Here is a 9,852-nt window from a genome sequence, read left to right as displayed (position 1 = left end):
TGGTATTTTTCTTCTTTCCCAAAGGTTCTCAGAACATACCCTCCGAGACACCAGTAGTTCCAAAGTTACTGTTGAAGTCCAAAGTCTGTGCCGAAGTGCCCAAACCTAATTCGGAACCTAAAAACTTTAAAAGTCATTAATCTTGCAGGCACTCTACGCTTCAAAACAAGATACAATATGGTATATTGATAGCACTTTTTCCATGCACATGACGGGGAAGAAAGACTTTATGCGTGATCTAAAACACGCTCCAAACGCTTGTTATGTGACGTATGGCAACAACTTAAATTTTCAGATCCGAGGCCTTATGAAATCCTCACCAAAAACAACTTCTCCGTCTCTAATGTGTCATATGTAGCTCACCAGAAAGACAACTTAATTAGTGTAGCTCAACTCATTGACTCACACCGAAGAGTTGAGTTATGCAAAAAGCATAGCTATGTCACGACATAATATAAGAAAGAATTTCTAATCAACTCCAATCGCAACAAAAACATGTATCCATTAGAGAACAACATGATCATTGGCAAGCCTCAACTCTGTCTGCTCTCAAAGGCCATTCCAGACATTAGTTTGTTATGAAATCAAAGGCTTGCTCATCTAAACTTTTGATATATGAATGATCTTGTTTCTAGTGAAATGGTCTGAGGTCTACCACTCCTTAAGATCAAAAATGATCATTTATTTGCTGCATGTGAATGTTGGAAGCAATCCAAGAAGGGACGAACAATTATTATTGAAAAATCAATTTTGGAACCATTAGAACTTCTGCATATTGATCTTTGTGGACCCTCCATAGTAGAAAGTCTGCATCACAAAAAAGTACAATCTTGTGATTGTTGATGACTACACAAGGTTCACCTTGGTGTTCTTCCTTAGTTTAAAATCTGAAATAGCCTCAGAATTCATTAATTTCATCAAAATGAATTGACGTTCTTGTCAAGATTCCTGTAAGAAACATCGAAAGTGACAATGGCTCAAAATCCACCAATGTTACGATTAAGAAATTCCTCTCCGACAAAAGGCATCGACCATAATTTCTCTTCTCCCTACACTCCTCAATAAAATAGTGTAGTTGAAAGAAGAAACTGAGCTCTCATTAAAAACGCTTGATCAATGCTCAACTTTGCTAATCTATCTCTTTATCTCTGGGCTGAAGTTGTATCCACCTCTTGCTTCACTCAAAATCAAAGCATCATTAATCGATGTCTCAACATGACACCTTATGAAAAGATGAATGGCCGCAAGCTGAGTATCTCATTCTTCATGATTTCGGCTACGTATCCTTTATTTAAAACAACCGTGATCAACACACCATGTTTCAACACAAAGCCGATGGAGCACTCATCTTCTTGGGATACTTAGCAAAATCGAAATTCTACAGATTTCTTAATCGATCAAATCATGTACTTGAAGAAAGCTTTGATGTCACTTTTGATAACAACTATATTCGGAATTCTAGTCCAACTCATGTTACAACCCATATCATGGAGTCTAATTCTCCATCCCCACGATCTCCAAATTCCAAAATCATCTATGAAGTTAACTTTGAAAGCCTATTCGGACCTTTAGAAACTGATCTTGACTCAGAATCTCAATCAAGACTGTCCTCATCAACTGTAGCTCCACTTTCTTAAAATGTTCCTAGTCTAACACCTACTTTTACTGCATTTAATTCCGAACTATGTCAACCTTCTCAGGTTGAGGGGGAGAATGGTCATCCTTCCCTCAAATCAAATGTTGATAGATTTCAAGATGAAGCAGATCAATTCAACGAATTTGATCATATTCTGAACAACAATGAAGACGATGCTAACTTCTTTGACTTTCCGAACGACGGCGACATAGACATATTCGGTTCAAAAGTCCAGGGGGATGATCATCCTCAAATTTAAAATTGTTTACGGAGAGCAACCCAAGCCTATTCTTGACGTTCCATCATCCGCTCCACAAGAGCTTTCGAGATTACACATTTTGACAAAGGATTGTCCTCCAAATCAGGCCATCATCAATCTCAATGATGGCATTCAAAATCACTCTGCTACTAACATCCAAGACGAATGTCATTTCTCGGCATTTATCTCAGTGGTTGAACCAAAATTCGTCAAGGAAGCATTAGAACACGTTGAATGGATTACAACGATGCAAGAAGAATTAGCAGAATTTGATAGAAGTTAAGTGTCATTTCTCGGCATTTATCTCAATGGTTGAACCAAAATTTGTCAAGGAAGCATTAGAACATGTTGACTGGATTACAACGATGCAAGAAAAATTAGCAGAATTAGATAGAAGTTAAGTGTGGATTCTTATCCCTCCTCCTCATGGTCACCCTATTTTTGGCACAAGATGGGTCTTCCAAAAGAAGCTAGATGACGCTGAATTTATTATCAAAAGGAGTCGATTACAACAAGGCTTTAACACTTGATGGTCATCTTAAAGCTATCAAAATCTTTCATTCTTATGGAGCTCACAAAGACTTTAAAGTTTACCAAATGGTCGTTAAACATACGTTTCTCAATGGTGAACTAGAAACTGAAGTGTATCTCCAACAGCCCTTGGTTTTGTCAATCTTTCTTATCCGAACTATTGCTACAAACTTTGAAAAGTTATTGTTGGGGTTGTATTGTGTTGTGTCAATTATTGTATTATTTTATTCAATCTTTTGTAATGGGCTGGGCCTTTCCACCTGATATTATTGTGATAGGGTTAGAGTATAAATAATGCATGCATGCACCGTGTATCAATTAATGATCTTGTATCTCTACCCTTCCTTTATAGTAGCAGTTCTTTTTCTAGCTCTTCTAAGGCAGTGCTTTTCAATCATTCGGCACAACTTTGATCTCCATTCTTTTTTTTATTCTTTTACCTGTTTTGAATCTATCTATCTTATTAATTTAATCTTATCAATTGGTATCAGAGTAAAAGATTGTGTAAATCATACGAAACTCTGTTGTTGAAGAGTTGTTAGGGTTTTTCCACTTTTATAGGATTTGTTCTAGCCATCTACATCATTTTGATCATTTGTTGACGTTGGATCTTGATCTCTATTATGCCCTAAACTTGTTTCTAGTTTACACATCTGATTCTTTACAGGTTTAAGTGAATCGACAACATGCAGCCTAAAGATCCATACATGCTCTCCTTAATCTTTCAAGCAACATCAGATCCACTACCAATATTCCCATTCTCATCCCTCAAGACTATGAAGTCTGGGCTTTGCATTTTGAAGATTACATTCAAGGACTTGAAGATCATGGTTCCTTGATATTGGAAGCCATGACTGTGCAGACGTTTGAATACTCTGGTACAAGAAGAGTTATTAAAACTTAAACCGATTACAACAATCTTCTTATTCAAGTTAAACACGTTCCACAATATGAAAGAGAAAAATTAATTAGCAATATCAATGCAATGAGGATTATTACGTTTGCTTTGCCTCCAGACACGTTTCGTCTGGTGAGTTCCTGTGATACAATGAAAGAAATATGGGATAGGATGAAAGAACTATAATGCAGTGATATTGATCTTGAGCATTCTATTCAGACTCTACTTTTGTAAGAATTTGGAGCCTTTGTCTAGAATCTTGAGGAAAAACTGGATCAAACGTTCAACCGACACAATCATCTTTTAAGTAGGATGATGAAGCGTAAGATAGGATTTGAACTAATTGAACAAAAGGGCATGTTTATGAACGGCTTGATGTTATATTGGAAAGTTGTTGTGTCTACTGTTAAAGCACACGAACAGTTTAAAAGCTACTCCTTAGCGAAACTTGTAGGGATTCTTAGGTCCCACAAGGATGAAGTGGAAAAAGAAGTGAAGATTGTTTATGGATTGGGTTCTTTGGCCCTCGTTGCAAAGGCCAAGCAGGTTGTAGAAGAAGAAGATTCGGAGAAGGATCTCTCAGATTGCAACTCACGAAATATGAATATGCACTCATGGTGTTAACCCCAGGAAGTTTGCAAAGAAGAACTTTGGATGCTCCAAAAATAGGAATTGGCAAGGGATCTATAGTTCTGAAAAGGGAAGGGATGAAAGCTTCAATAATCGCCAAAAGAAGAAGTGAAGAAAGATATTAAGCTAGTGGGAGATTCTGGCTATGAATGTAATTACTGTCATGGGAAGAATCATTTGCCGAAGGAATATATGTTGAGAAGAATGAATAAGGAGAATGATGGGGAAAAAAAGGATGAATCCTACTATCTTCGCAAGATAGAGGAGCTTAACAAAAGGAAGAATGATGATAATGCTAATCCTGCTTTGATTGTGCAAGAAGATGATGATGCATTTGGAAGATTTGAAGTCTGGTCGACTCACTCGGAGGACGACGAGGTTTGCAGACCTACACATGAAAAGTGCATCATTGCTAAGGCCGGAGTTTCGGAGTACGAGGGAAAATGCTTCATGGTCAGTAATGACGTTTTAGATCAAAGGGTATATACTTCGGACAATTGCTTCACTGCGGAACCAATCACAGAGCAGATTAGAGAATGTGAGATAATGATAAGCAAGGTAAACTCTATTCTCAAATCTTTAAATATTTTTGTCTATAGGTATGAAACTGAGTTAGATGATTAAAATTTTACAGTTTCTAGTTTAAGTAATAATTTAAAGAAAACAATTTTAAGTAATACTAACTTAACTAATCAAATCAGCAGGGTAACATCAAAAAGTAAGGAAATTCGGATGTGGATTGAAAAGATAGAGTTGGAGTTATCTAGGTCTAGGGATGATTTAATTATTCAGAACGAGCCAGTCTAGGGCTTTTGAAACAATGAAATATTTTTTTGATTGCTAAACGTCTTTATTCTAATATCACTCAGCTGCACATTGATTGTGAAATAGGGAAGAAAATCCACAAAATGATTTTGTCCTTTCTAGGAATGAAAAGGGACAAAATCGATGCAGACTGTTTCAAATGTGAATCCATCGTGTCATCTGACAAAGTCTCTGATGCTTACTGAATTGGACTGGACAAAATTGAATCTTATATACAGTCCAAAGGTCATAAGAATACGTTGAAACAAATTTTGAGCGAAAAAGATAAAGAGCGTATTAAATCTGATACTTTGCAGAAATTTGATTCATTGAGTACTAAGTTGAGTTCGGATAATACACTTGACACTATTAATGTATCTGAATTTGTTGATGATAGTGACATGAGTGAGATCTCTGTGGAGGTTAAGGTTGATTGTTTAGAATTTGTTAAAAGCGAACCCAAACTTACGAAAAATTTGATTTTTGAAAACTCAGTTGAGTACGTTTGCATCTCTGAAAGTGGATCAAAAAATATAAAAGAAAAAGCAACTCTTTTCCCAAAGGATCAAACTGTTCCAAACCAGGTTTTCGCAACTTCTAGACTTAACAAAAATTAGACCAAAGAACTACCGTCCCACATAGAAGAAGACAATGATGATAGGTTTGATGGATATTTCTGGTCCACCCCTATTACTAATACAAGTGAAACCAAAGGTCCCTCAAAATGACCACTTAGAAGACGAAGGGAAGATATGTGGCAAAACCTTTGAACAAGATCAACTCTAGCTCCGAAATAGGAAGTCCGAGTGGAACCAAAAATGTTCCTATTGATATGTCATTTGAAAAGTCTAAAACCCCTGTTAGAAAGCCAAAACCTAGGACTAATCTTCATAAGTCTGTTGAGCAATTCCCTGCTCAGAAACGACAAAGAAATGCTAGATATAATAAAAATCTAAAAGAAAGAAAGCGTTTTAGGCAATCCAAAAATCCCAACTTTGTTTATCAAGAAACATCAGGAAATCTGAGTGCGAAAGTCTCCTCAAATCCGAATCCTAAAAGTTTATCAAAAACCCAGTCATCTTCTTCTCTAATATGAAAAACAAAAGTTTCTCAAAAATCCCCATTTTCAAAACAAGAAAAATCTTTTGAGTAAACAAATCATAATGTTTCATAAATTTGAAAAAAGAAAAATCTTCGGAGTCAAAAATTCATTTCAAAAACTCCGAATCAAATTTGAAAAAGGAAAAGATGGTTGAGAAAAGGACTGTCAAGAAATGAATCAAAGATAAAAAAAAAAAAAGTCTTTTCAAAGGAATCCTAAAGATGAAAGGATCGTTGTTTTTAGAATAACTAAGAAGGATAATTCCACTTTGGTTAAACGATCTAACTTGGTTGATGAAGCAATGACATTTCCTGTGACTGTGAAAACCTCACGTGGACCCAAACAACTTTGGGATCCTAAATCTCTTTGATTTTTGTAGGTGATGCGTGACAAGAAGTTTGACTCTGAATGGTATATTTATAGTGTCTGCTCGCATCACATGACATGAAGGAAGGAAGAATTGAGAGAGTTCAAATCACTAAAGGATGGAGGGAAACTCAAATACTGAAAGAACTATATTGTAGAAATTAAGGGCTACAGAATGATTACGAATGGAGAATTCTCTATTTGAAAGGTACTCTATCTTGAAGGTTTGCAACAGAACCTAATCAGCGTCTCTCAATTGGTTGTAGGTATAGGCTTGAAAGTGTCGTTCGACGATGAGGGATCTGAGATAATCAAGAAGAAATCCAAAACAGTGTTGTTAAATTCAAAGCGAAAAGGCGAGATGTATCCACTTAATCTGAATCCCATCAAAGGAAAGCTTGATATATGCCTTCTTACGAAAGCACATTCGGATGATAGTTTTCTTTTGGCACTGAAGGCTCTCACATCTCAACTTCAAAGAAATTAAGGGCTATGGAATGATTACAAATGGAGAATTCTCTATTCGAAAGGTAGTCTATGTGGAAGGTCTACAACACAACCTAATCAGCATCTCTCAATTGGTTGTAGGTACAGGCTTGAAAGTGCCGTTCTACGATGAGGGATCTGAGATAATCGAGAAAAAAATACAAAACAGTGTTGTTAAAGTCCAAGCGAAAAGGCGAGATGTATCCACTTAATCTGAATCCCATCAAAGGAAAGCCAGCTATATGCCTTCTTACGAAAGCACATTCGGATGATAGTTTTCTTTGGCACTGAAGGCTCTCACATCTCAACTTCAAAGACATTAATAAACTCTTACTTGGTGATCATGTGCGAGGGTTACCATTGTTGAAGTTTGATAAGGATCATCTATGTGCGGCCTGCAAACTAGGGAAGCAGTGTAGGAAGAGTCATTCAACAATCATAAACACCAAAGTGATCGAGTCACTTGAGCTTTTATATATTGATCTTTGTGGTCCATCTGCTATTGAGAGCATTGGTGGTAAAAAGTATATTTTAGTTATTATTCACTATTTTTCCAGATTTATGTGGGTGTATTTTCTTACGAAGAAACCAGAAGCCACTCCTAATCTTAAAGACTTTATAAAGCAAATCCAGCTTCAACTGTGAAAGCTAGTTAGAAACGTTCGCAACGATAATGGTTCGAAGTTCAAATACAATGCATTTAAAGAATTTCTGACTGAAAAGGGAGTTGGTCACAACTTCTCAACTCCTTACACTCCTCAGCAAAACGGAGTCTTTGGAAGATGAAACCAGTCTCTATGCGGAGCTGCGAGGACCATGCTTTTGTTTGCGAACCTGCTACTTTACTTCTGGGCAGAAGCTATCCGCAAAACCTGTTTCACACAAAATTGATCTTTCCTAAACAAAAGATTTTCCATTACCCCTTATGAAGTTCATAATAAAAGAAAACCTAATGTTAAGTTCTTTCATGTCTCTGGTTCCAGGTGCTACGTCTTCAATTCTAAAGAACTAAGGAACAAATATGATGAGAAAGTTGGCGAAGGAATTTTCTTGGGGTATTGTCTAAGGTCGAAGGCATATCGGGTTCTCAACATGAAATCAGGAAGAATCGAAGAGACCTACTATATCACTTTTTATGATACTTATCTTAAGAAGTATCAAACGACTGACTCTTAATTAGAGAAAAATTTCCCGTGAAAAAATCCGAAGATAATTCCTCTCTCTAGCCTTGATGAGGAGTTCATGAATCTCTTTGAAGAACCACACAAAGAGATCTCCTCAAAATCCAAAGTAGGAGATAACAAGGAGGAAGAGTTGAAACAGATTATTGATGACGCTGCAACAGATACTGAACACGAGCCACAAACTCCGAAAGACATTGACATTCCATCTCAAACACAAGCTACGAGGGGGAGAATGAGAATACAAATGTTGATTCAGATGCTCAATTTGAATTTGAAGAAGTAAATGTTGAATTGGATCCATCTTATGATCCAAACTATCCTTGTCTAACAAAATGGACTAGAGATCATCCCAAAACACAAGTAATCGGTGAAGCCTCTGCTGGACTTTTTACAAGAGCACGACAAAAGGAGAATTAGGTGTAAGCAATGCACGAAAACTTTAAGATTTCACTTGATCATTCTCATTGGTTGCAAGAAATGCACGAGGAGATCAATGAGTTTGAACAAAACAAGGTTTGGAGGCTAATTCTATCTCCAAAGGATGCTTCTTTTGTTGGTCTTAAATGGGTGTTCCGAAATAAGCTTGATAGAGAGGGCAATGTGATCCGATACAAGGTGCATTTAGTCGTAAAAGGGTATTGCCAAGAAGAAGGGATTGAGTATGAGGAAACATTCGCACCAGTAGCAAGGCTGGAGTCAGTTCGCATCATTCTAGCATATGCATCACACATGAACTTTGAAGTTTATCAAATGGACGTGCAGTGTGCCTTTCTGAGCGGGGAATTAGAAGTAACGGTGTATGTGGAACAACCACCTAGATTCATAAACGAAAATATCTAAACCACTGTTACATTCTAGACAAAGCAATCTATAGTTTGAAGTAAGCTCCATGAGCCTGGTATGAAACTCTTACTAGATTTTTAAAACAGTCTATATTTAAACAAGGCTCGGTCAAACCGACCTCCATTTGCAAGAAAGATGGTGACCATTTTATGATCATCCAAATCTATGTTGATGGCATCATTTTCGGATCTACTAATCCAAGATTATCTGCTGAGTTCTGACAGATGATGGAAACTAAGTTTGAGATGAGCTCAATGGGTCCAATTAACTTTTTCCTTGGTTTGAATATAAGACAGAGTTAGGAAGGAATCTTTATCAACTAGGAGGCTTATATGAAGACCTTACTTGCGAAGTTTGTAATGGTTGGAGATTTGAAGATGAAGGTTCCAATGGTATTCGTAACAAAGCTAACATCGTCTTTCGACAAACCAGCTGCTGATATGACACTCTATCATCAACTTATAGGTTCATTGATGTATTTAACTGCTAGTCATCCAAATATTATCTTTTATGTGCGCTATTGTGCTAGGTTTCAAGCAAATCTTCGCGAACCCCACATGACCACTGTGATGAACATCTTCAGGTATCTAAAACGAACAGCCTCGCTCGGAATTTGGGACCCATCTAGTTTGGGGTTCTTTGTGCAAGCATTCTCTAACGCTGATCTGGAATTTGTGATCCTGATCGCAAAAGTTCAACTGGAGGATGTCAATTTCTTGACGGTAAACTCATCAGTTGGCAATCAAAGAAATAGAAATGTGTCTCCCTATCGACTGCCAAAGATAAATATATTGCAGCTGCCTGCTGTACCTCGCAGGTGATATGGAATCAAAGACAATCAAGGGACTATGACATTAACATGAAAAGAATACCCTTATACTGCAATTCAGAAAGCGCCATTCACATCTATCACAACCCAGTGCATCACTCCAAGACCAAACACATCACACTGACGTATCACTTTATTAAAGATCACGTGGAAGATGGAAATGTCAAGATTCATTTGTTAGATCCGTTGATCAGCTGGCTGACATATTTACTAACACCTTACTAGAACAAACCTATAATCGCATCCCTCAAGGCTTAGGAATAATTGAAACATAATCAGTTCTG

General features: G+C 37.0%; 1 protein-coding gene across 1 annotated transcript; it reads left to right on the top strand.

Annotated features, from left to right (window-relative positions):
• The first annotated feature begins 8,322 nt into the window (after positions 1-8,322).
• LOC145095849 (putative mitochondrial protein AtMg00820) lies at positions 8,323-8,736 on the top strand. Its single transcript, XM_079033668.1, has one exon. The coding sequence runs from the start codon at positions 8,323-8,325 to the stop codon at positions 8,734-8,736; it is 414 nt and encodes a 137-aa protein (XP_078889794.1).
• The last annotated feature ends 1,116 nt before the right edge of the window (positions 8,737-9,852 follow it).

This window comes from Lactuca serriola, chromosome 3 (assembly GCF_051521515.1).
Source record: "Lactuca serriola cultivar US96UC23 chromosome 3, Lser_US96UC23_V15, whole genome shotgun sequence".
Lineage (NCBI taxonomy): Eukaryota > Viridiplantae > Streptophyta > Magnoliopsida > Asterales > Asteraceae > Lactuca > Lactuca serriola.
Note: the sequence above shows the minus strand (reverse complement) of the source record. Positions and strands in the feature narration are given on the sequence as shown.